The sequence below is a fragment of the Ranitomeya imitator genome, chromosome 2 (assembly GCF_032444005.1).
Source record: "Ranitomeya imitator isolate aRanImi1 chromosome 2, aRanImi1.pri, whole genome shotgun sequence".
NCBI classification, from domain to species: Eukaryota; Metazoa; Chordata; class Amphibia; order Anura; family Dendrobatidae; genus Ranitomeya; species Ranitomeya imitator.
The window spans coordinates 250381319-250408659 of record NC_091283.1 but is presented as its reverse complement, the minus strand read 5'-3'; the positions used below and the strand labels follow the sequence as shown (position 1 = coordinate 250408659).

At 43.6% G+C, this 27341-nt stretch overlaps 2 protein-coding genes across 2 annotated transcripts in view; one reads left to right on the top strand and one right to left on the bottom strand.

Annotated features, from left to right (window-relative positions):
- The window catches only part of LOC138662922 (gastrula zinc finger protein XlCGF57.1-like), a 28412-nt gene extending 20010 nt beyond the window's left edge, over positions 1–8402 (top strand). The window contains exon 7 of the mRNA XM_069748926.1: positions 1586–8402. Within this exon, the coding sequence (XP_069605027.1) occupies positions 1586–2781 (1196 nt within the window). The 3' untranslated portion in view covers positions 2782–8402. The remainder of the gene's footprint in view (positions 1–1585) is intronic.
- Positions 1–27341, bottom strand: part of LOC138662919 (gastrula zinc finger protein XlCGF57.1-like) — a 380865-nt gene that overhangs the window by 314371 nt on the left and 39153 nt on the right. The gene's annotated exons all lie outside the window — the stretch shown is intronic.

Sequence of the window (27341 nt, the reverse complement as noted above, 5' to 3'; positions counted from 1 at the left end):
TATTACCAGATTGGCATCTTTAGATCATACACGCATCCTAGTCTGTGCAGAGCAAACCCCTGCAGTGCGATACGAACAACTTGTATTAACATCTCAATTAATATCGTCACCTCACTTTTGGTATGCACTTTATCAGGATTAAGATCACACACGACACTTTTTTATGTAATACATTTTTTTGCACTTGTTGCTTTATTATATTTTCCTTCTGAACCATTCTTACCATTTTTATCCATGTATTTATCATGCTTGTTTGATCTAATAAAAATAAAATTTTTCTTATAAAAAAATCATTTTTCTAGCTCCACTCCTTTATCCTTTGATGTTTATTGTCCTAAGGATGTTTTGTTGATCTAAATCCTATTGAGCATCTTTGGAAGGAGCTGAAACATGCCGTCTGGAAAAGGCAACCTTCAAACACGAGACAACTGGAGCAGTTTGCTCTTGAGGAGTGGACAAAATACCTGTCGAGAGGTGCAGAAGTCTCATTGACAGTTACAGGAATCCTTTGATTGCAGTGATTGCCTCAAAGGGTTGTGCAGCAAAATAATAAGTTAAGGGTGCCATCATTTCTGTCCAAGCCTATTTCATGATGTTTATTTATTTTTTTGTAATTCTGTAGAAGCATGGTTGAAAAGCAATGTCTGACTTTCATATTTTCATAGATTTTTTATTTATTATTACTTTTGTCAAATTCAAGTTATTTCTGTGACCATTGTGGGTTTTTCTGTCATTAAACGAGGTGTACCAACAATTTTGACCACGTGTGTAGGAGGAATGAATATTTTGACTCCACAGCCACTTTCCAGAAATTAAGTGGATGATGGAGAGTGAAAATTACACATTTGCCATTTTATTACCTAGCACATAGTGCCCAGATTGTGCTCCAGGAGACACACACTGCAAATTAACTGGATTCTTCTCACTATAAGGGCTTGTTTCCACTTGCGAAATATACGTCAGAGTCTCGCATGTGGAAACGAAGCTCTGACGCCGGCACTCCAGAGTGGAGCGTGCGGCTGCATGTGTTGCTATGCGGCTGCACGCTCCACTCTGGAGTGCCGGCGCCAGAGCTTCGTTTCCACATGCGAGACTCGGACGTATATCTCGCAAGTGGAAACAAGCCCTAATATTGGTAAATACAGGGATCCTAAATGTTGTTTGAGCACACTGCAAGACTCAGAAGTGAGAGCGGATTTTACTGGATTGGTTTATAGAAACTCTGTTGCTTTTCAAAAGCCTTTGAGCTACTAATAGTGTGGGAACCTCTGTTTTTCCATTGACAGATGATGGACCTGAGTGGGGATTTGTTTTTTTGTGAGATGTGAATTGGTATTATTTTGACCTACATAACATTGATTGGTTTATTTTTATTTGATATTTGAGAAGCAGCATGAAGAAAAAGTTGAACACCACACACTACTTGCTCATCCAACAAGGTTTTCTATTAGTCTGTGAACTGTCATTGTCTTGGTAAATAAAGTTTTTTTACATAGCTTGCCATTTTTATGGACAGTTTAAGTAGAAATGTTCAAAAATATAAAACTCAAGGATATTTTATTAAAAAAATTGTTTTTTATCTTAGCAGATGACTGTACCAGGAGATCAGAGGGACAGCTGACATCTTCATTTTTTAAATCTGATGATCTTGAGATCCTACAAGATACAACTGAAGTGATTGCTGTTACTTCAGATATATCATCATCATCCATTCACAGCAAAGACCTGTCATCTGATCCTATGAAACAGGTCCCATCTTCTGATTCATTGCCGACTACTAAGGAAAATCAAAGTCACAAAAGAGGCATTAAAAAACAAACTGCTCCTAAAGCAAATAAGTCATTTTCATGTCCAGAATGTGGGAAATGTTTTAACAAGAAATCAGCTTTTGTTAAGCACCAGAGAATCCACACAGGGGAGAAGCCTTTTTCATGTTCAAAATGTGGGAAATGTTTTAAACAGAAAGGGAGTCTTGTTACACACCAAATAACTCACACAGAAGAGAAGCCTTTTTCCTGTTCAGAATGTGGGAAATGTTTTAACATTAAATCAGCTTGTGTTAGGCACCAGAGAATCCACACTGGAGAGAAGCCTTTTTCCTGTTCAGAATGTGGGAAATGGTTTTACCAGAAATCACATCTTGTTAGTCACCATAAAACTCACACAGGGGAGAAGCCATTTTCCTGTTCAGAATGTGGGAAATGTTTTGTACGTAAATCAGATTTTGTTCACCACCAGAGAGCTCACACAGGGGAGAAGCTGTTTTCCTGTTCAGAATGTGGGAAATGTTTTTACCAGAAATCACGTCTTGTTAACCACCAGAGAGCTCACACAGGGGAGAAGCCTTTTTCCTGTTCAGAATGTGGGAAATGTTTTTACCAGAAATCACATCTTGTTAAACACCAGAAAACTCACACAGGGGAGAAGCCTTTTTCCTGTACAGAATGTGGAAAATGTTTTGCACATAAATCAGATTTTATTAACCACCAGAGAGCTCACACAGGGGAGAAGCTTTTTTCCTGTTCAGAATGTGGGAAATGTTTTTACCAGAAATCGCATCTTGTTAACCACCAGAGAGCTCACACAGGGGAGAAGCCTTTTTCTTGTTCAGAATGTGGCAAATCGTTTTACCGGAAATGTCATCTTGTTAGTCACCAGAGAACTCACACAGGTGAGAAGCCTTATTCCTGTTCAAAATGTGGGAAATATTTTACTTGGAAATCATCTGTTAATAAACATCAGAGACGTCACATAGGGGAGAAGCCTTTTTTATGTTTATAATGTTGGAACAGGTTTAACCAAAATTGGATCTTCTTAAATGGGTTGTCTTTTGTCATTCCTCATGTTTTGTGATAAAAGGATGAAACTAAACTTTATTGATTCCAAATATAAAACTATACCCATAATTCACCCTCTGGAGATTAGTCAGTAGGTGACTAATTGAAAAGAACAAATACACCACATTTCAGCATATAGGGCGAAGTGACGTATACACACTCTCAAAGCCTCTTATTTCTATGGGTTTCATCGTCCTCACCAAAGGCGACTCATCAGGAGACTTTTAGCCCCTTAATCCCCAAGGGTGGTTTGCATGTTAATGACCTGGCCAATTTTTACAATTCTGACCACTGTCCCTTTATGCGGTACGCTTCTATGGATCCCGGTGATTCTGACATTGTTTTCTCGTGTCATATTGTACTTCATCTTAGTAGTAAAGTTTCTTCGATGTGATTTGTTTTTATTTATGAAAAAAACTGAGATATGGCGAAAATTTTGCAAATTCAGCAATTTTTAAACTGAATTTTTCTGCCCTTAAATCAGAGAGATATGTCACACAAAATACTTGAAAATTAACATTCCCCACATGTCTACTTTACAGCAGCACAATTTTGGAACCAAATTTTCTTTTTGTTTGGAAGTTATAAGGGTTAAAAGTTAACCAGCGATTTCTCATTTTTACAACACCTTTTTTTGGGGACCACATCACATTTGAAGTCACTTTGAGGGTCTATAGGATAGAAAATACCCAAAAGTGACACCATTCTAAAAACTGCACCCCTCAAGGTGCTCAAAACCACATTCAAGAAGTTTATTAACCCTTCAGGCGCTTCACAGTAATTTTTGGAATGTTTAAAAAAAAAAAGAAAATGTAACTTTTTTTCCTAAAAAATTTTTTTCAGATCCAATCTTTTTAATTTTCCCAAGGGTAACAAGAGAAATTGGACCCCAAAAATTGTGCAATTTTTCCGGAGTACGCTGATACCCCATATATGGGGGTAAACCACTGTTTGGGCGCACGGCAGAGCTCGGAAGGGAAGGAACGCCGTTTGACTTTTCAATGCAAAATTGGCTGGAATTGAGATAGGACGCCATGTCACGTTTGGAGAGCCCCTGATGTGCCTAAACAGTGGAAACCCCCCTATTCTAACTCAAACCGTAACCCCAACACACCCCTAACCCTAATCCCAACCCTAACCATATCCCTAAACCACACCCCTAATCCCAACCCTAGCCACAAACCTAACCCTAACACACCTCTAATCCCAACAATAACCCTAACTGTAGCCCTAACCCTAATGGGAAAATGGAAATAAAATTGCTTTTTTTATTTTATTATTTTTTCCTAATTACGGGGGTGTTGAAGGGGGGTTTGATTTACTATTTATAGCGGGTTTTTATGTTTGGCAGCTCTCACACACTAAAAGATGCTTTTTATTGCAAAAATAGTTTTTGAGAGCTATAATTTTTCCAAATTTTGGCCCAAAGTCATGTGAGGTCTTATTTTTTGGGGGATGAGTTGACGATTTTATTAGTACCATTTTCGGGCACATGACCTTTTTTTTATTCCGATTTTTGGGCGGCAGAATGAGCAAAAAACAGCAAAGATATATATCTTGGTACCGTGTTAGCCAGTAGATAGAAAAATATTTAGAATTGAGAGTCCTCAGTGGTTGATACCTTTTAATGGCTAACTGAAAAGATAGTAACAAATTGCAAGCAAATTGTCTGTGCTATGTTGTGCATAAATATGTGATTCTTCAGAATTTGTTTTAGTCTTTGCCTGATGAAGAGACCTGTGTAGTCTCGAAAGCTTGCAATTTGTTACCATCTTTTCAGTTAGCCATTAAAAGGTATCAACCACTGAGGACTCTCAATTCTAAACATTTTTCAAAAAACAGCAATTCAGTTTTATTCTTCGGGTCAGTATGATTACAGCGATACCTCATTTATATTTTTTCATGTTTTGGCGCTTTTACACAATAAAAACTTTTATAGAAAAAATTTATTTTTTGTCGCTTTATTGAGAGCTATAACTTTTTTATTTTTCGCTGATGATAATGTATGGGGGCTTGTTTTTTGCGGGACAAGATGACGTTTTCAGTGGTCCCATTTTTATTTACATCCGTCTTATCGCGTTTTATTGCACTTTTTGTTCAGCGGTATGATAAAGCATTTTTTTTGCATCGTTCTGCATCTATTTTTTTTTACGTTGTTCACTGAAGGGGTTAACTAGTGGGACAGTTTTATAGGTCGGGTCGTTATGAATGTGATAATACCAAATATGTGTACTTTTATTGTTTTTTTATATACTTAAATAAATGGATTTATTGGAAAATATTTTTTTTCTTTATTTGGGGATTTAAAAAAAAATATTTTTACACATTCTAATTTTTTTTTAACCGTTTCATGACATGCGCAGTAATAGTACGGCGCATGTCGTGTCTCCCCCTTTGATGTGGGCTCCGGCGGTGAGCCCACATCAAAGTCGCGACATGTCAGCTGTTTTGTACAGCTGACATGTGCGCGCAATAGCGGCGGGTGAAATCGCTATTCTAAGTAAAAAGACTAAAAAGCCACAGCCAGCTCACCGATCCACGCAGGTGCACGGAACTTCATCTCGGACCAGGATGAGTAAGTAGTGAAGAAAATAGAAAAAAAGCGTTCCAGCTCCTTAAAACTTCCAAACTTTATTTCCTCGTTAAAAATATGTACAGCAGATCCTTGCCAAGGTGCAGAAGTATAAGTGCAGAGTACATGCGACGCGTTTCGATCAGAATGATCTTACTCAATGCATGACATTTTGGAGACTGCGGTGACTATTAAGCGCAAGTGGACCAATCCCTTCACTAATGCTATTCACCCGCCGCTATTAACCTGTTAAATGCCACTGTCAAACGCAGACAGCGGCATTTAACCGACGCTTCCGGCCGGGCGACCGGAAATGATGTCATCGCCGACCCCCGTCACATGATCGGGGGTCGGCGACGCATCAGGAAGGTAACCATAGAGGTCCTTGAGACCTCTATGGTTACTGATGCAGGCCTGCTGTGAGCGCCCCCCTGTGGTCGGCGCTCACAGCACACCTGCATTTCAGCTACATAGCAGCAATCTGATGATCGCTGCTATGTAGCAGAGCCGATCAGGCTATGCCAGCTTCTAGCCTCCCATGGAGGCAATTGAAGCATGGCACAAGTAAAAAAAAAAATGTTTTTAAAAATATGAAAAAAATATAAAAGTTTAAATCACCCCCCTTTCGCCCCATCCTAAATAAAACCATTAAAAAACAAAAACAAACCTACACATATTTGGTATCGCCGCGTTCAGAATCGCCCGGTCTATCAATAAAAAAAAGCAATAACCTGATCGCTAAACAGCGTAGCAAGAAAAAAATCCGAAACGCCAGAATTACGTTGTTTTGGTCGCCGCGACATTGCATTAAAATGCAATAATGGGCGATCAAAAGAACGTATCTGCACCGAAATGGTATCATTAAAAACGTCAGCTCGGCACACAAAAAATAAGCCCTCACCCGACCCCAGATCACAAAAAATGGAGACGCTACGGGTATCGGAAAATGGCACTTTTTATTTTTATTTTTTTAAGCAAAGTTTGGAATTTTTTTTCACCACTTGGATAAAAAATGACCTAGTCATGTTAGATGTCTATGAACTCGTAATGACCTAGAGAATCACAGTGGCAAGTTAGTTTTAGCATTTAATGAACCTAGCAAAAAAGCCAAACAAAAACAAGTGTGGGATTGCACTTTTTTTGCAATTTCACCGCACTTGGAATTTTTTTCCCGTTTTCTAGTAAAAGACATGGTAAAACCAATGGTGTCGTTCAAAAGTACAACTCGTCCCGCAAAAAATAAGCCCTCACATGACCATATTGATGGAAAAATAAAAAAGTTACGGCTCTGGGAAGGAGGGAAGTGAAAAATGAAAACGCAAAAACGAAAAAGGGCCGCGACTTGAAGGGGTTAACTGTATAACATTGACCCAGGGTGGGACATTCCTATATCATGTCAGATCGCTGATCTGACACTTTGCATAGCACAGTATCAGATCAGCAATCTGACAGGCAGTGAAGGAGGCTTTCCAAGTCCTGTTCTCTGCAGGCGCTCGCAAGCCACCTCCCTGCAGGACCTGGAAGGACCCTGCGGCCATCTTGGAGCCTGGTGTCTCCATGGATACCGCCGGAGCAAAGCGATAGCATCGCATTGTTCCGGTGGGAGAGAGCAGTCAGACCTCTCCCTGCGCGATTGTTCTCTATGTCGCTGTCACTACTGACAGCGGCATCAGAGGGGTTAAATGTCCACAATCGGCATTAGCACTGTCACATACAGCTGACAATCGCAAGCGATCGCTGCAGTGCTCACCGTGAGACTGAGCAATCATGCCGCCGTATTAGTACTGCCGCTGGCAGAAATGCAGTTCCCGCAGCGCAGTACATGTCGTGAAGGGGTTAAGCAAACTTAAGCATTGTCAAGTTTTTGTTGTGTTTCATGATTCTTTAATTGTATGTCTACTCTAATTTGACTGTAAAACAATAAAAGTCTGATTTATGAAAACATACAAAGCTGCAATAGCGTATTCCGTGTCTGATTCATGCTGCCCATGGAATCTCTCCCTTTAATAATTGAGTAGAAGAATGGGAACCTGTAGGTGGCATATGTCGGGTAATTCGCAGAGCATCTCTGGCAGAAAGCTCAATTGGAATCTGCACAGAGTATTATGGAGCATTGGATAGTGTTTGGGAAGCACTGTCATGCACATAGATGGTTGGCGGGCGCAGCTAAAATCCAAAATGGACAGTCATCTAATATATGATAATGCATGGGGCTAACATTCATCTAGAGGGTATTTATTGGGGTCCAAGCACCTGAGATATGTGGATTATCTTTTTAGGACACACCATGTTTGTAGATGTTAAAAAGTTTACGAGAATAAACATCCCATCAAGTCTAGAGTGAAATGGGAAGCTGAATTGGGAGAGATAAATGATGATAGATGGGAATCTATTTTAGAATACGTGACTAAGATCTCTATGAGCGAACCTGTGAGGATGTCTCAATTATACGTGATTGATAGAGCTTACAGAACTCCCGATAGACTGTTCAAGATGGGTTTGAGGTCTGATTCCGAGTGTCCACGATGTTCGCAGGAACGGGCAGACATGTTACACATGCTGTGGCACTGCCCTAGATTGTCCGCCTTCTGGACAGTTGTATTGAATCGGATTGGATTGGTATATAGGTGCGTCATTCCCAGAGACCCTTTGGTCTGTATATTAGGTTATGTGGAAGAAATAGCAGCGGTATCTATGGCAAACTGGCGATTGCTAGATTGTTATTCATACAAGCAAATTGATAGCTCGGTTCTGGATTAGAGAGGAGCCTCCGACTAGATGAGACTTTCTTACACAGGCGGATCATATAATTTTATTGGAAAAAGTATATATACTAAGAGAAATAAACTCAACGTATTTCAAAAGATATGGCAGCCATGGATAGAATGGGATTAAATTTGTGGGGAGGATGCATTATGTTATAGATGATGTTCATACTATACAATTGCATATGGATTGGGGAAAGAATATTGGATGGGAAATGAGGAAGACACTGAGGGGGTCTCAAAGGGGGGGAGGGGGGGAGTTTTGTTAATAAAAATGTGATTATATGTGAACAATAGCTTGATGTCATATGTTATAATTGTTTTCCTTAATAAAAATGTATCTGATTTAAAAAAAAAAAAAAAAAAAGTTTACGAGAAAATTATTCTGATCAGAGTTTAATCACAGTTTGATCAAAGTGTGGCATGAGTGTCATCCGATTTTTTTTGTACAAGGAGATATTTTTTTTAAAGAAGTTCTTCACCTTCTCCGTTCTGACAGTCCGAGAAAATCGGACTGCACTCGGATGTCAACTGAGAGCAGTCCAATTTTTTTCACTAACCCATTGACTTGCATTGCTGATTTTGATCCAATGCTTGGATCAAAATTGGCCTGTTTCCGATATTTTCCTTGGACCATTCAGTCTGAGTAAAAAATCGGACATGTGAATGGCCTCATAGACATAGGTAGGAGTGCTATTCGTGAAAGACGGATAGCGCTCATGAAACGGAGGAGAGGCCAGTAGTAGTCGTGGCCAACGGTGGCAGTTTCAGTGCACCCTGGCCCTTTGTCCCATTAACACATTGCAGTCCACTCACTTGTAACTCAGGGTCCATTCCACATTGCCGGGGTTCCTTTTCTTTTAACATCACACAATGACCGTCAGAGTCCAGGTTCATCTTCAACAAAACAATTTTACTCAGCTCGTCCAATTTAGTCACAGAAACAGCACAAGATTCATCTCAGAATATCACCATTCTGTTCCCTGTACTGTCCCTTTCTCCTCGTGGAATATCCACCGATCCTCCAGCTTCCTGACTGGTCAGACTAAGCCACTTCAGGAGTTCCCCACCCGCTTCCCTCTCCAAAGGTAAAGGTAGAGGCCGTAGGCCTTGGACGTTAAGGGTAGTTCCCATGAAGTTAGCTGCTACCATTCTTATGCTGCCCAGACATTCCTCCACTAGAATGTGACTGTCAGCTCTTAGGCCGTGGATTGCTGGGCTCCTTGACTTAAACATTCCCTCTGGACATGACTGTCCTTGCTCCCGACTCACACTCTCTCTCTCTCTCTCTCTGAATAACTCCAGGAAGCTTCCCAGAACTACTCTACGTTAGCCCCTCTTAACTAGACTTATCGTATTGGTCTAACTAATTCCCTATTCTATTTTACTATGTTCCCCCTACTATCTAAGTCCTACACTGTCCCTATATCTTCATAACAACATTAAATGAATACATTTGCAGCAACCACACACATTCAGTGTCAATACTGTCCAAAGGGGGGCATATGACGGCCTGTCACCCCCTTACACTCCTCCCTCCTAAAATATGGTCATCCCCTACCATACAGTGTCTGTGTAACATAACTTTAATGTAAAACACACTTTTTAATTTAGTTAACCACACTAAAGTCCTTTTGCTCCTCATAAGTGTCTGTTTTTTGTTTTTTTTTACATTCACCTCTGGCCTTTTAGCCACCAATATGCCTTGGGCAGGCACTTAGCTACAGTTCTCCGTGAACCGGCACAATCCTTGGGTCATCCAGTTAACACTACAAGTTCAATTGGCTCCGGTCCCTTTTATTTCCAGGACTCGAGCACGTACACAGTTCACATTAGAACTCACCACATTCTCATCAGCTACAGTCCATATACTCCTGGTGTAGTCCTTCCTCCTCCCTCCTTTGCACGGAGTACAGCCCTTTAACAAATGCAGGCCGCTCTTTTTTTTTCTAGGAATAAAACTCAGGTTACACATGGCAAACTAAAACAGTCTTTTGCAGCAGCTACATACAGTCCGTTTTCAGTCCAAGGGCACGTAACCCCCTCCGAGTTAAATTCCTGCAATCCAGCACGAGAGGCGCAACAGAATTTGGGGAGGGGAAAACAATGTTCAACGTGAACGTTCCAACTGTGACTGTACCGGCCACACTGCACTCAACTCCAGTGCTACAGGGCTCCTGTGCCCACAGGGACCCAGAACAGTCCCATTCTCGTCCATAGGTGCAACAAGCACAACTCTCTTTTAAAAGGGGGTGGTCATTTTTAATCATTGTTCCACATCGGGCTCCTGCAGGTGATGGTGGCTCCATCGCAGGTGTCATGTCCCCCGCCTCAACAACAAGGGAGGGGCAGAGCTCGGCCGTTCCATACACCAAGAAGATGAGGATGATTTTGCTCACTCCCGGTGCCCATACAGTTCCGGGTTGTCCTCTGGGGATATCAGAGTGACTGCGACAGCAAAGTCCATCCTCTTTGAAAAAAGTGACCTAATCTTCCCTTAAGGGCCTCTGGAATATAATGGAACTAGCGTTCACGTACACCTTGTCATTTGTGTAGGCCTCACGGATAAAGGCATACCCTCAAGACCAGTGAGTATATGCCAGGACCCCATGGGTCTGCCGTCCAGCCATAGCGCCACCTCCTGGTCGGCGCAGTTCCGCCTGGACCTCCTCTCCTTTCCTTCGATCACCCCTGCTATCCACGCTGCCTGCCCAGGGGATGGGAAGGTGCCTTCTCCTTCCTGATATCCGAGTGCTGGACCGAGAGACAGACCGTCCACAAACACAGGGCTGTGCTCTGGGGTTTGGGACTGAGTTCCACTCACCACCTGCTCGTAGTCCCACTGCTCTGACATCCCAGCTGCGATCGTTCCACAACCGTCAGACTCCATCAGCGCAGCTGCCGCGTCCTCCGGTTCAGGCTCCTCCAGCTCAGGCTCTTCCAAGCACGTTCCAAATATGTATCTGTCATATTTCTATCATACACTGGCGTCGCATTATGGCTTCTTTAATATCTCCCCCACACACAGCAAGCCCAGGTGGTTGGAGACAAAGAAATTCCTACAGGAGGGATGAAGGAAGGAGTGAGGAGGGTCAGGGCCCCACACTGGATTTTCAAGTTACACAGGAACACGGCCATAGGGGTTTGTGCCTATACCAGCAAAGGCAGTGGGAAGGGAAAGAAGGTGGGTCAGAATAGCCCGCAGCATGTGTCTTGTAAGGCTAGGCAGATACTCAAACATGGCATATTCACATTATCGTGACAGTTCCCAAAAGAAAAATAGTTGTGATGGCGCACAAACCTGATAAATTGCAGTGTTGGTTCTGTGGCTACATTGTTCTTTTGAAGGAAATATTTGTTTGCTGCAATTCCATCCTCATGAGGATGTAGAGAGACTCTACATCCATGGTGGCTAGTATCGTGTCCTCTGGAAGTGGGCCCAGTGCTGACAATTTGCAAAGAACATCCGTGGTGTCCTGGATATAGCTGGGTGTGCGCCTCACCAAGGGTTTCAGAATGTTCTCCACCCAACCTGAGATATTCTAAGTTAAAGTCCCAATACCAGAGCTGATAGGCCTTCCAGGATCCACTGGTAATAGTTGGACAGATCCACAGGACTACAAGGATCCCAAGAAACTGCCTTCTGGATTGCAAACTGAAAGAGGATAACAGCAGGATGCCTCTTGTGGTCACATACAACAGCCACATGAGCATCCTGAGGAAAGTGGGTGCTGATCTCCAACCCATATTCCACAGAGATCACAAATTAAAACACATATTCCCAGAACTACCACTTCTCTCCTATAAACAGCCCCCCAACTTAAGGAATCTGCTTGTCAGAAGTGTCCTCTCATCACCATCAGTAACTGGCACATTCCCTTGTAACAATAAAAAATGCAAAATGTGTCCCCACATGTCACCAACAAATATATAAGTACATCAAAGAAAAACACTGTCTAGATCAGCGGCCAAACTTCCAATATTACCAAAAAACATTTAAAAAAAGCGCACGGAAGCAGAAAGCCATAAAAATACATAATTTTATTGAAATAAATATTAAAAAAACATGCTTTATAATAAAATGTAGCTTTTGGTACAGAAATGGGGATATTAATATGCAAGAAAAGGCCACCAAGAAAAAGGTAATGGATGAAAGTCGTTGTTAAAAATGGTTATTGCGCAAAAATATTTAATCAAGACTTAACCAGGTGCGTTATTCTTAAAAGAAAAATGTCATGGTATTCTGATGAGAAGTATAGTGGTTTATTGAATAGTCCACAGAAAAACCAAATTGCAGAAAACATAAAAATAGATTGTCCATGTGTAGATATCAGCGTTTGTCTTGTTACTCATCTTTCCCAAGTTCCTGAATGGTAAAACCGTCTGTCTGTGTGAAGTTTGAAGGTCATCATGGCTTCCGCTATCACCTGTTGTTCCTTCCTTGTCGGATGTCCATGGAGAATGATGTGTAGGAAGGGAGGTGACCGTCCCACGTGACAAAAGACCCCCACACCCTCCTAAGAGACGTTTATATATGTCCAACACAGATCACGTGTTCCCTGTATATGGTGTTAACTTATACTCTGAGCTACATACACAGAAATAACTTTTGATAGTGTCAGCAATAAGCAATGTGCTCAGTACAGAATGATTCAATTACGGTAATATTTAACAATTCCCCCTTTTGAGGGTGACAGGCATTGATTGGAACCCTCAAATTAATAAGATCTACTTTCTTCTTTGGCAAAATGATGTAATAAATAATAATATCAATAATAATATTGTTATATGTTCTCAATAATATAATGATATGTAAATTCATGTTATGGTAAGCCGTGACTAATATTCATATAAAATTATATAATTATACTTCCCTATATCTACTTGAAGCATCTCAGGTGTGATGTCATCTGGGCTTCATATTGGTTCTTCTTCTTGGTTCTTTTAAAACAATCTTTAATATAAGTCTTTTGAAATAGATGATAGCATGTAGATATGTAGAGACCATGTGTCATGTGCCAATCAAAGTCCATAAATTCAAATGTTGATAAGAAAACAAAGTTCATAGATGAAATGTAGCTTTAATATCTGTGCAGTGTCACCTTTAGAAACCTGGACTTACATTGGCTCGCCTTGGAAATCATCTGGAATCCTTCCATATCATCCGCACTGGTCTTGGAACAGGTGTGACATCTTTGGTCAGCACAGCAAGGGTTACATTGACTCTTCCTTGCTAACCATAGCACCATAACCAGTCCTTAGTGCACAGGACACATGTCAGGGATGTAACGTCCTGACAATTACCTGAGTGTTCACCAGCTTTCATGGAAGTCTTAGGCTATATTCACACTTTGCGGTTTTTACCGCGGAACCGCCGCAATTTTGATGCTGCGGGTCCGCAGCAGTTTCCATAGCGTTTACAGTAACATGTAAACCCTATGGAAACCGCAAACCGCTGTGCACATGCTGCGGGAAAAACCGCGCGGGAACGCAGCGGTTTAAAACCCGCAGCATGTCACTTCTTTGTGCAGAATCGCTGCGATTCTGTACCCATAGGAATACATTGAACCGCTTACTTCCCGCATGGGGCTGTGCCCACGTTGCGGGAAGTAAGCGGATAATGTGCGGTTCCTACCCGGGGTGGAGGAGAGGAGACTCTCCTCCAGGCCCTGGGAACCATATTTGGGGTTAAAAAATAAAAAATCATGTTATACTCACCCTCTGAAGTCTCAGCGCTGCACGCGGCCGTCCGGTCACAGTTGCTGTGCGACCAGGACCTGCGGTGACGTCGCGGTCACATGACCGTGATGTCACGAATAGAGTTGAGCGACCTTGACCTTTTTAGAGTCGAGCCGGGTTTCGCGAAACCCGACTATCTCAAAAGTCGGGTCGAGTGAAATCGGCCGATTATGACGTAAAGTCGGGATCGACCGAAACACGAAACCCAATGCAAGTCAATGGGGCAGCATAGTCGGCAGTGAGTGGGGGCCAGGGAAACACCTAGAGTGCCCATTTTAATGTCAAAACCATCCATTCTTCTTAATGAAGCTTGTCAAGCGTAATTTACCTTATAATAATTGGAAAGCATTTGAAATTGGGGGTCATTTGGCTAAAGTTGTGGTGGGTAGGGCTGGTTCAAGTAATTAGTGGGCCCAGGAAATCTGGACCACGTCACGGCAGTGGAGCAGGGAGAGGTAAGTATTTCAACTTTGCAAGTGCTGTGAACCTGAGCAAGCAGGGGGGGCCCACTCGTTGGCATTGGCACTGGCACAGGGCCCCTCAAAGTACAGCGGTGTGTTTGCACGGCGGGGGCGCCTCCCACCGGCAGCAACACTTTTGCGTACCATGAGAGGCCCTGTGCCAGTGACGTCGCCAACTAGTATTCCTCCCCCCACCTGATGAAGGAACCTGCACTTTCATCTGCACCTTCCTGTTTGTCCCCGTGTAAGGTGGTATGGTATGCGGGAAGGGGGACCTGACTTTCAGCAGGGTCACAATCTTGCAGTGTAGCGTGCACGGGAAATGTTGCGTTATGGGTCAATGTACCAGCAGACTCATCTATCACTGGCTGGGCAATGGGCAGGATGAGGAGGAAACACAGATATAGGCCCAAAGAATAAAGTTGGCTAAATGCAGTTCAAAATTGGTAACACAGGAATAACCAGGGGGCATTGCAGTGGAGGACAACTGGAATGAGAGGCTGACACAGAGAGTAGGCCCAAATCAGTAAGTAGTCGAAATGCAGTTCAAAATTGGCAACCGTAGTAAACAGGCGGCACAGCTTTGTTCAGTGGAGGAGAACAGCAAGGAGTGGCAGACACCGATAGTAGGCCCCAACCCAACTAGTAGGCAAAATGCAGTCTAACATTAACAACTACTTAACGAGCGCCTGAAAACGGAATTTCAGGACAGGAAACCAGGAGAACAGCAAGGAGTGGCAGACACCGATAGTAGGCCCCAAACCAACTAGTACGCCAAATGCAGTTGTTCCGTTTAACCACAATTTAATGAGAGCCTGAAGATAGAAGTTCAGGAAAGGCAACCTGTAGAACACCTTGGAGTGGAACACACCATCTCTCTACACCCCATACCCAATTTGTAGGCCTAATGCAGTGTAGTTTCCAAGAACTACTAAACGAGAGCCGGAAGATCGAAGCTCAGGAAAGGCAACCTGGAGAACACCTTGGAGTGGAACACACCATCTCTCTACACCCCATACCCAATTTGTAGGCCTAATGCAGTGTAGTTTCCAACAACTACTAAACAAGAGCATGAAGATCGAAGCATTGGCGAGGAAACCTGGGGAACACCTTGGAGTGGAACACACCATCTCTCTACACCCCATACCCAATTTGTAGTCCTAATGCAGTGTAGTTTCCAAGAACTACTAAACGAGAGCCGGAAGATCGAAGCTCAGGAAAGGCAACCTGGAAAACACCTTGGAGTGGAACACACCATCTCTCTACACCCCATACCCAATTTGTAGGCCTAATGCAGCGTAGTTTCCAACAACTACTAAACGAGAGCCGGAAGATCGAAGCTCAGGAAAGGCAACCTGGGGAACACCTTGGAGTGTAACAAACCCTCTCTCTACACCACGGAAGGGCTGATTCTTAGGAAGGAAGGCTGTCGGAAAGAAGCAGGGCGCGTCCGAGGGTGATTATATTCTTATTAGGTATATACTCACCCTCGGACGCGCCCTGCTTCTTTATTTGTAATGAATGTTTATTTGCAATGTGGTTTTGACTTACTCTATTTTTTTGGTAAATAATGATTTTATTATTTTCATTGTTTTGCATCTTCTTGGCAATAATATAAAGAAGACGCGACAGGACAACACTCGGTGGATGCCATATCTGTGTTTAAAATTGAAAAAACCTTTCAGTTAACTACTTGCAGGAGAAAGTTATTGTAGCTGGTGGCCATTTTTAGTACTGTACCAGATTTTTGTTGTATGTGTTTGTTTTTAATGTTAAAATGTCTGCATTTGATATCTCTCCAGTATTTTCTTTTTTATAAGCAAAATACTTATTTTTATATTTTCTGATGTTGGTTCCAGGGGTACACGGGCAGCAGTGGTGTAGTCAGTGGAGGCCTAATGGAAGGAGTGACCACAGACAGGCATCGAAGGCCTAAAATAATAACACATGGCTGTAGGCAATTTTAAATTGGTTCCAGGGGTACACGGGCAGCAGTGCCCTGGTCAGTGTAGTAGTAGTTGAAAGAATGGACCGCAGACAGGCATCGAAGGCCTAAAATAAAAAAATTGGGCTGGCTGTAGGCAATTTTAAATTGGTTCCAGGGGTACACGGGCAGCAGTGGTGTGGTCAGTGGAGGCCTAGTGGAAGGAGTGACCGCAGACAGGCATCGAAGGCCTAAAATAATAACACATGGCTGTAGGCAATTTTAAATTGGTTCCAGGGGTACACGGGCAGCAGTGGTGTGGTCAGTGGAGGCCTAGTGGAAGGAGTGACCGCAGACAGGCATCGAAGGCCTAAAATAATAACACATGGCTGTAGGCAATTTTAAATTGGTTCCAGGGGTACACGGGCAGCAGTGGTGTGGTCAGTGGAGGCCTAGTGGAAGGAGTGACCGCAGACAGGCATCGAAGGCCTAAAATAATAACACATGGCTGTAGGCAATTTTAAATTGGTTCCAGGGGTACACGGGCAGCAGTGGTGTGGTCAGTGGAGGCCTAGTGGAAGGAGTGACCACAGACAGGCATCGAAGGCCTAAAATAATAACACATGGCTGTAGGCAATTTTAAATTGGTTCCAGGGGTACACGGGCAGCAGTGCCCTAATCAGTGTAGTAGTAGTTGAAAGAATGGACCGCAGACAGGCATCGAAGGCCTAAAATAAAAAAATTGGGCTGGCTGTAGGCAATTTTAAATTGGTTCCAGGGGTACACGGGCAGCAGTGGTGTGGTCAGTGGAGGCCTAGTGGAAGGAGTGACCGCAGACAGGCATCGAAGGCCTAAAATAATAACACATGGCTGTAGGCAATTTTATATTGGTTCCAGGGGTACACGGGCAGCAGTGGTGTGGTCAGTGGAGGCCTAGTGGAAGGAGTGACCGCAGACAGGCATCGAAGGCCTAAAATAATAACACATGGCTGTAGGCAATTTTAAATTGGTTCCAGGGGTACACGGGCAGCAGTGGTGTGGTCAGTGGAGGCCTAGTGGAAGGAGTGACCACAGACAGGCATCGAAGGCCTAAAATAATAACACATGGCTGTAGGCAATTTTAAATTGGTTCCAGGGGTACACGGGCAGCAGTGGTGTGGTCAGTGGAGGCCTAGTGGAAGGAGTGACCACAGACAGGCATCGAAGGCCTAAAATAATAACACATGGCTGTAGGCAATTTTAAATTGGTTCCAGGGGTACACGGGCAGCAGTGCCCTGGTCAGTGTAGTAGTAGTTGAAAGAATGGACCGCAGACAGGCATCGAAGGCCTAAAATAAAAAAATTGGGCTGGCTGTAGGCAATTTTAAATTGGTTCCAGGGGTACACGGGCAGCAGTGGTGTGGTCAGTGGAGGCCTAGTGGAAGGAGTGACCGCAGACAGGCATCGAAGGCCTAAAATAATAACACATGGCTGTAGGCAATTTTAAATTGGTTCCAGGGGTACACGGGCAGCAGTGGTGTGGTCAGTGGAGGCCTAGTGGAAGGAGTGACCGCAGACAGGCATCGAAGGCCTAAAATAATAACACATGGCTGTAGGCAATTTTAAATTGGTTCCAGGGGTACACGGGCAGCAGTGGTGTGGTCAGTGGAGGCCTAGTGGAAGGAGTGACCGCAGACAGGCATCGAAGGCCTAAAATAATAACACATGGCTGTAGGCAATTTTAAATTGGTTCCAGGGGTACACGGGCAGCAGTGGTGTGGTCAGTGGAGGCCTAGTGGAAGGAGTGACCACAGACAGGCATCGAAGGCCTAAAATAATAACACATAGCTGTAGGCAATTTTAAATTGGTTCCAGGGGTACACGGGCAGCAGTGCCCTGGTCAGTGTAGTAGTAGTTGAAAGAATGGACCGCAGACAGGCATCGAAGGCCTAAAATAAAAAAATTGGGCTGGCTGTAGGCAATTTTAAATTGGTTCCAGGGGTACACGGGCAACAGTGGTGTGGTCAGTGGAGGCCTAGTGGAAGGAGTGACCGCAGACAGGCATCGAAGGCCTAAAATAATAACACATGGCTGTAGGCAATTTTAAATTGGTTCCAGGGGTACACGGGCAGCAGTGGTGTGGTCAGTGGAGGCCTAGTGGAAGGAGTGACCACAGACAGGCATCGAAGGCCTAAAATAATAACACATGGCTGTAGGCAATTTTAAATTGGTTCCAGGGGTACACGGGCAGCAGTGGTGTGGTCAGTGGAGGCCTAGTGGAAGGAGTGACCACAGACAGGCATCGAAGGCCTAAAATAATAACACATGGCTGTAGGCAATTTTAAATTGGTTCCAGGGGTACACGGGCAGCAGTGCCCTGGTCAGTGTAGTAGTAGTTGAAAGAATGGACCGCAGACAGGCATCGAAGGCCTAAAATAAAAAAATTGGGCTGGCTGTAGGCAATTTTAAATTGGTTCCAGGGGTACACGGGCAGCAGTGGTGTGGTCAGTGGAGGCCTAGTGGAAGGAGTGACCGCAGACAGGCATCGAAGGCCTAAAATAATAACACATGGCTGTAGGCAATTTTAAATTGGTTCCAGGGGTACACGGGCAGCAGTGGTGTGGTCAGTGGAGGCCTAGTGGAAGGAGTGACCGCAGACAGGCATCGAAGGCCTAAAATAATAACACATGGCTGTAGGCAATTCTAAATTGGTTACAGGGGTACACGGGCAGCAGTGGTGTGGTCAGTGGAGGCCTAGTGGAAGGAGTCACCGCAGACAGGCATCGAAGGCCTAAAATAATAACACATGGCTGTAGGCAATTTTAAATTGGTTGCAGGGGTACACGGGCAGCAGTGGTGTGGTCAGTGGAGGCCTAGTGGAAGGAGTCACCGCAGACAGGCATCGAAGGCCTAAAATAATAACACATGGCTGTAGGCAATTTTAAATTGGTTCCAGAGGTACACGGGCAGCAGTGGTGTGGTCAGTGGAGGCCTAGTGGAAGGAGTGACCACAGACAGGCATCGAAGGCCTAACATAACAAAAATGTCAATACAATGGTATTGTCAGTGGCAGGCATTGAAGGATGTCAGCGCATAGACTAAACATTGGTGGAGCTGTGAGATAATTTTGCAAGTGGTAGAGCACTGTTTGAGCTGGGGTGGGGGGAAACTGTCTTGTGGCCGGCGGTACAGGCCCAGGGCCCCTCATATTACAACGGTGTGTCTGACGTTGGGTGCGCACCACCACCGCCAGAGACACTTTATTGTACTAGGAGGGACCCAGTGGCAGTGCCGTCGACCAAAAGCGGGCTCACCCACCTCTTCAGACAAACTGCACTCTCACGGGTGCTGTCGCCAAGTGTCGATACCACGGCCCCGTGTGGGGAGTTTGGCCATTTAGTGAGGTGTAAACATGTCGTATGCTGGACAATCAGGTGCAGAAAATTACGAGATTGGAAAAGGCATTCAGAATAGTCCACAGGCAAGACCTTTTCATAGGAAAGCTAGGTGTCAGCCGGGCAAGGTGGGGCAAAAGATTTCGAAATCCAGTTGTGGTTCATTTTAATGAAGGTTAGATCATCTACATTTTGGGTAGCCAGACGAGTCCTTTTTTCTGTTAGTGTTGAACCTGCAGCACTGAATACTCTTTCTGATAGGACACTAGCTGCCGGGCAAGCAAGCTCCTGCAATGCATATTCTGCCAATTCTGGCCAGGTGTCTAATTTTGATGCCCAGTAATCAAATGGGAATGACGGTTGAGGGAGAACATCGATAAGGGATGAAAAATAGTTTGTAACCATACTGGACAAATGTTGTCTCCTGTCACTTTGAATTGATGCTGCAGTACCTGTCCTGTCTGCGGTCATAGCAAAATCACTCCACAACCTGGTCAGAAAACCCCTCTGGCCAACGCCACTTCTGATTTCTGCCCCTCTAACTCCTCTGGTCTGCTGGCCCCTGCAGCTCGTGTGAGAACGATCACGGGCGCTGTGTGCAGGGAATGCCAGAAGCAAACGGTCAACAAGAGTTGATTGTTTGGTTGCTAATATTAGTTCCAAGTTCTCATGTGGCATTATATTTTGCAATTTGCCTTTATAGCGAGGATCAAGGAGGCAGGCCAACCAGTAATCGTCATCATTCATCATTTTAGTTATGCGTGTGTCCCTTTTGAGGATACGTAAGGCATAATCCGCCATGTGGGCCAAAGTTCCAGTTCTCAAATCTGCGGTTGTGCTTGGTTGAGGGGCAGTTTCAGGCAAATCCACGTCACTTGTGTCCCTCAAAAAACCAGAACCCGGCCTTGCCGCGCCACCAATTTCCAGTGGCCCCGGAAAAGCTTCCTCATTAAAAATATAATCATCCCCATCATCCTCCTCGTCCTCCTCCTCCTCTTCGCCCGCTACCTCGTCCTGTACACTGCCCTGGCCAGACAATGGCTGACTGTCATCAAGGCTTTCCTCTTCCTCAGCTGCAGACGCCTGATCCTTTATGTGCGTCAAACTTTGCATCAGCAGACGCATTAGGGGGATGCTCATGCTTATTATGGCGTTGTTTGCACTAACCAGCCGTGTGCATTCCTCAAAACACTGAAGGACTTGACACATGTCTTGAATCTTCGACCACTGCACACCTGACAACTCCATGTCTGCCATCCTACTGCCTGCCCGTGTATGTGTATCCTCCCACAAAAACATAACAGCCCGCCTCTGTTCACACAGTCTCTGAAGCATGTGCAGTGTTGAGTTCCACCTTGTTGCAACGTCTATGATTAGGCGATGCTGGGGAAGGTTCAAAGAACGCTGATAGGTCTGCATACGGCTGGAGTGTACGGGCGAACGGCGGATATGTGAGCAAAGTCCACGCACTTTGAGGAGCAGGTCGGATAACCCCGGATAACTTTTCAGGAAGCACTGCACCACCAGGTTTAAGGTGTGAGCCAGGCAAGGAATGTGTTTCAGTTGGGAAAGGGAGATGGCAGCCATGAAATTCCTTCCGTTATCACTCACTACCTTGCCTGCCTCAAGATCTACAGTGCCCAGCCACGACTGCGTTTCTTTCTGCAAGAACTCGGACAGAACTTCCGCGGTGTGTCTGTTGTCGCCCAAACACTTCATAGCCAATACAGCCTGCTGACGTTTGCCAGTAGCTGCCCCATAATGGGAGACCTGGTGTGCAACAGTGGCAGCTGCGGATGGAGTGGTTGTGCGACTGCGGTCTGTGGACGAGCTCTCGCTTCTGCAGGAGGACGAAGAGGAGGAGGAGGGGGTGCGAACGGCTACAGCCAATTGTTTCCTAGACCGTGGGCTAGGCAGAACTGTTCCAAACTTGCTGTCCCCTGTGGACCCTGCATCCACCACATTTACCCAGTGTGCCGTGATGGACACGTAACGTCCCTGGCCATGCCTACTGGTCCATGCATCTGTTGTCAGATGCACCTTTGTGCTCACAGATTGCCTGAGTGCATGGACGATGCGCTCTTTAACATGCTGGTGGAGGGCTGGGATGGCTTTTCTGGAAAAAAAGTGTCGATTGGGTAGCTCGTAGCGTGGTACAGCGTAGTCCATCAGGGTTTTGAAAGCTTCGCTTTCAACTAACCGATAGGGCATCATCTCTAACGAGATTAGTCTAGCTATGTGTGCGTTCAAACCCTGTGTACGCGGATGCGAGGCTAAGTACTTCCTTTTTCTAACCATAGTCTCATGTAGGGTGAGCTGGACTGGAGAGCTGGAGATCGTGGAACTAGCGGGGGTGCCGGTGGACATGGCAGACTGAGAGACGGTGGGAGATGGTATTGTTGCCACCGGTGCCCTAGATGCAGTGTTTCCTACTACGAAACTGGTGATTCCCTGACCCTGACGGCTTTGGCCTGGCTAAGAAACCTGCACAGATACTGCAGGTGGTGCGGAAAATGGTGGCCCTACACTGCCGGAAGGGATGTTGCGTTGCTGACTAGCTTCATTGGCCGAGGGTGCTACAACCTTAAGGGACGTTTGGTAGTTAGTCCAGGCTTGCAAATGCATGGTGGTTAAATGTCTATGCATGCAACTTGTATTGAGACTTTTCAGATTCTGTCCTCTGCTTAAGGTAGTTGAACATTTTTGACAGATGACTTTGCGCTGATCAATTGGATGTTGTTTAAAAAAATGCCAGACTGCACTCTTTCTAGCATCGGATACCTTTTCAGGCATTGCAGACTGAGCTTTAACCGGATGGCCACGCTGTCCTCCAACAGGTTTTGGCTTTGCCACGCGTTTTGGGCAAGATACGGGCCCGGCAGATGGAACCTGTTGCGATGTTGATGCCTGCTGCGGCCCCTCCTCCTCCGCTTCTGAACTGCTGCCGCCTGCACCCTGTTCCCCCAATGGCTGCCAATCGGGGTCAAGAACTGGGTCATCTATTACCTCTTCTTGTAGCTCGTGTGCAACTTCGTCTGTGTCACCGTGTCGGTCGGTGGTATAGCGTTCGTGATGGGGCAACATAGTCTCATCAGGGTCTGATTCTTGATCAGCACCCTGCGAGGGCAATGTTGTGGTCTGAGTCAAAGGACCAGCATAGTAGTCTGGCTGTGGCTGTGCATCAGTGCACTCCATGTCAGATTCAACTTGTAATGGGCATGGACTGTTAACTGCTTCACTTTCTAAGCCAGGGACGGTATGTGTAAAGAGCTCCATGGAGTAACCCGTTGTGTCGCCTGCTGCATTCTTCTCTGTTGTTTTTTTGCTGAAGAGGACAAGGAAGCGACTTGTCCCTGACCGTGAACATCCACTAACGACGCTGCTTTGACATTTACCAGTTTCACGAGAGGAGGCAAAAGAGCTAGAGGCTGAGTCAGCAAGATAAGCCAAAACTTGCTCTTGCTGCTCCGGCTTTAAAAGCGGTTTTCCTACTCCCAGAAAAGGGAGCGTTCGAGGCCTTGTGTAGCCAGACGACGAACCTGGCTCCACAGCTCCAGACTTAGGTGCAATATTTTTTTTTCCACGACCAGCTGATGCTCCACCACTACCACTACCCTCATTACCAGCTGACAATGAACGCCCCCGGCCACGACCTCTTCCACCAGACTTCCTCATTGTTTTAAAAACGTAAACAAACTAACGGTATTTGTTGCTGTCACACAAATTACACGGTGAGCTATAACTTCAGTATGATTTAGCTACCCCTTTACAGGTGAGTGAGACCACAACGAAAATCAGGCACAATGTTACACACTCTGTTGTTGGTGGCAACAAATGAGAGAGATGCCACACACGCAGGACTGTCACTGAAGCACAAATGTAAATATTAATCTCCCACTGATTTGATTTTTTTTTTTTTTTTCAGGGAGACTTTAGGAAAAAAAAAAATAGAATAAAATGATTTTTTCAGGAAGAATTTAGAAACCAAAGAAAATAAAATGATTTTTTCAGGGAGAATTTAGAAAACAAATAAAACAAAAAAAGGCTTTCTATGGCCCACTGAGTGAGAGATGACGCACACAGGAGTCAGGAGTGGCACACAAGCCCAGAGGCCAATATTTATCTCCCACTGATTGATGTAGTGATTTTTTCAGGTAGATTTTGGAACCCAAATCAAGCTAAAAAAAATAATAGGCTTTCTATGGCCCACAATTGGAGAGAGAGAGAGAGAGATGGCACACCCAGGAGTCAAGACTGGCACACAAGCAGAAAGGGCAATATTAATCTCCCACTGATTTGTTTTTTTTTTTTTTTTTTCAGGGAGACTTTAGGAAAAAACAAAAAATAGAATAAAATGATTTTTTCAGGAAGAATTTAGAAACCAAAGAAAATAAAATGATTTTTTCAGGGAGAATTTAGAAAACAAATAAAACAAAAAAAGGCTTTCTATGGCCCACTGAGTGAGAGATGACGCACACAGGAGTCAGGAGTGGCACACAAGCCCAGAGGCCAATATTTATCTCCCACTGATTGATGTAGTGATTTTTTCAGGTAGATTTTGGAACCCAAATCAAGCTAAAAAAAATAATAGGCTTGCTATGGCCCACAATTGGAGAGAGAGAGAGAGAGAGATGGCACACCCAGGAGTCAAGACTGGCACACAAGCAGAAAGGGCAATATTAATCTCCCACTGATTTGTTTTTTTTTGTTTTTTTTTTTCAGGGAGACTTTAGGAAAAAAAAAAAGAATAAAATGATTTTTTCAGGAAGAATTTAGAAACCAAAGAAAATAAAATGATTTTTTCAGGGAGAATTTAGAAAACAAATAAAACAAAAAAAGGCTTTCTATGGCCCACTGAGTGAGAGATGACGCACACAGGAGTTAGGAGTGGCACACAAGCCCAGAGGCCAATATTTATCTCCCACTGATTGATGTAGTGATTTTTTCAGGTAGATTTTGGAACCCAAATCAAGCTAAAAAAATAATAGGCTTTCTATGGCCCACAATTGGAGAGAGAGAGAGAGATGGCACACCCAGGAGTCAAGACTGGCACACAAGCAGAAAGGGCAATATTAATCTCCCACTGATTTGTTTTTTTTTTTTTTTTTCTTCAGGGAGACTTTAGGAAAAAAAAAATTGAATAAAATGATTTTTTCAGGAAGAATTTAGAAACCAAATAAAATAAAATGATTTTTTTCAGGGAGAATTTAGAAAACAAATAAATCAAAAAAAGGCTTTCTATGGCCCACTGAGTGAGAGATGACGCACACAGGAGTCAGGAGTGGCACACAAGCCCAGAGGCCAATATTTATCTCCCACTGATTGATGTAGTGATTTTTTCAGGTAGATTTTGGAACCCAAATCAAGCTAAAAAAATAATAGGCTTTCTATGGCCCACAATTGGAGAGAGAGTGAGAGATGGCACACCCAGGAGTCAAGACTGGCACACAAGCAGAAAGGGCAATATTAATCTCCCACTGATTTGTTTTTTTGTTTTTTTTTTTCAGGGAGACTTTAGGAAAAAAAAAATAGAATAAAATGATTTTTTCAGGAAGAATTTAGAAACCAAAGAAAATAAAATGATTTTTTCAGGGAGAATTTAGAAAACAAATAAAACAAAAAAAGGCTTTCTATGGCCCACTGAGTGAGAGATGACGCACACAGGAGTCAGGAGTGGCACACAAGCCCAGAGGCCAATATTTATCTCCCACTGATTGATGTAGTGATTTTTTCAGGTAGATTTTGGAACCCAAATCAAGCTAAAAAAAATAATAGGCTTGCTATGGCCCACAATTGGAGAGAGAGAGAGAGAGAGATGGCACACCCAGGAGTCAAGACTGGCACACAAGCAGAAAGGGCAATATTAATCTCCCACTGATTTGTTTTTTTTTTTTTTTTTTTTCAGGGAGACTTTAGGAAAAAAAAAAAGAATAAAATGATTTTTTCAGGAAGAATTTAGAAACCAAAGAAAATAAAATGATTTTTTCAGGGAGAATTTAGAAAACAAATAAAACAAAAAAAGGCTTTCTATGGCCCACTGAGTGAGAGATGACGCACACAGGAGTTAGGAGTGGCACACAAGCCCAGAGGCCAATATTTATCTCCCACTGATTGATGTAGTGATTTTTTCAGGTAGATTTTGGAACCCAAATCAAGCTAAAAAAATAATAGGCTTTCTATGGCCCACAATTGGAGAGAGAGAGAGAGATGGCACACCCAGGAGTCAAGACTGGCACACAAGCAGAAAGGGCAATATTAATCTCCCACTGATTTGTTTTTTTTTTTTTTTTTCTTCAGGGAGACTTTAGGAAAAAAAAAATTGAATAAAATGATTTTTTCAGGAAGAATTTAGAAACCAAATAAAATAAAATGATTTTTTTCAGGGAGAATTTAGAAAACAAATAAATCAAAAAAAGGCTTTCTATGGCCCACTGAGTGAGAGATGACGCACACAGGAGTCAGGAGTGGCACACAAGCCCAGAGGCCAATATTTATCTCCCACTGATTGATGTAGTGATTTTTTCAGGTAGATTTTGGAACCCAAATCAAGCTAAAAAAATAATAGGCTTTCTATGGCCCACAATTGGAGAGAGAGTGAGAGATGGCACACCCAGGAGTCAAGACTGGCACACAAGCAGAAAGGGCAATATTAATCTCCCACTGATTTGTTTTTTTGTTTTTTTTTTTCAGGGAGACTTTAGGAAAAAAAAAAATAGAATAAAATGATTTTTTCAGGAAGAATTTAGAAACCAAAGAAAATAAAATGATTTTTTCAGGGAGAATTTAGAAAACAAATAAAACAAAAAAAGGCTTTCTATGGCCCACTGAGTGAGAGATGACGCACACAGGAGTCAGGAGTGGCACACAAGCCCAGAGGCCAATATTTATCTCCCACTGATTGATGTAGTGATTTTTTCAGGTAGATTTTGGAACCCAAATCAAGCTAAAAAAATAATAGGCTTTCTATGGCCCACAATTGGAGAGAGAGAGAGAGATGGCACACCCAGGAGTCAAGACTGGCACACAAGCAGAAAGGGCAATATTAATCTCCCACTGATTTGTTTTTTTTTGTTTTTTTTTTCAGGGAGACTTTAGGAAAAAAAAAAATAGAATAAAATGATTTTTTCAGGAAGAATTTTAGAAACCAAAGAAAATAAAATGATTTTTTCAGGGAGAATTTAGAAAACAAATAAAACAAAAAAAGGCTTTCTATGGCCCACTGAGTGAGAGATGACGCACACAGGAGTCAGGAGTGGCACACAAGCCCAGAGGCCAATATTTATCTCCCACTTTTTTTTTTTTGTTCCAGGGAAAATTTATAAACCCAATAAAAAAAATAATAAATAGGCTTTCTATGGCCCACTATCTGAGAGACAGAGAGAGATGGCACGCTTAGGACTGGCACACAAGCCCAAAGGCCAATATTAATCTCCCTTTTTTTTTTAAGGGAGAATTTATAAAACCAAAAAAAAAAAAATAAATAGGCTTTCTATGGCCCACTATTTGTGAGAGAGATGGCACGCTTAGGACTGGCACACAAGCCCAAAGGCCAATATTAATCTCCCACTGATTGATTTATTGATTTTTTCAGGTAGAATTTAGAACCGAAATAAAGCAAAAAAAAAAAAAAAAGGGCTTTCTATGGCCCACTGAGTGAGTGATGATGCAC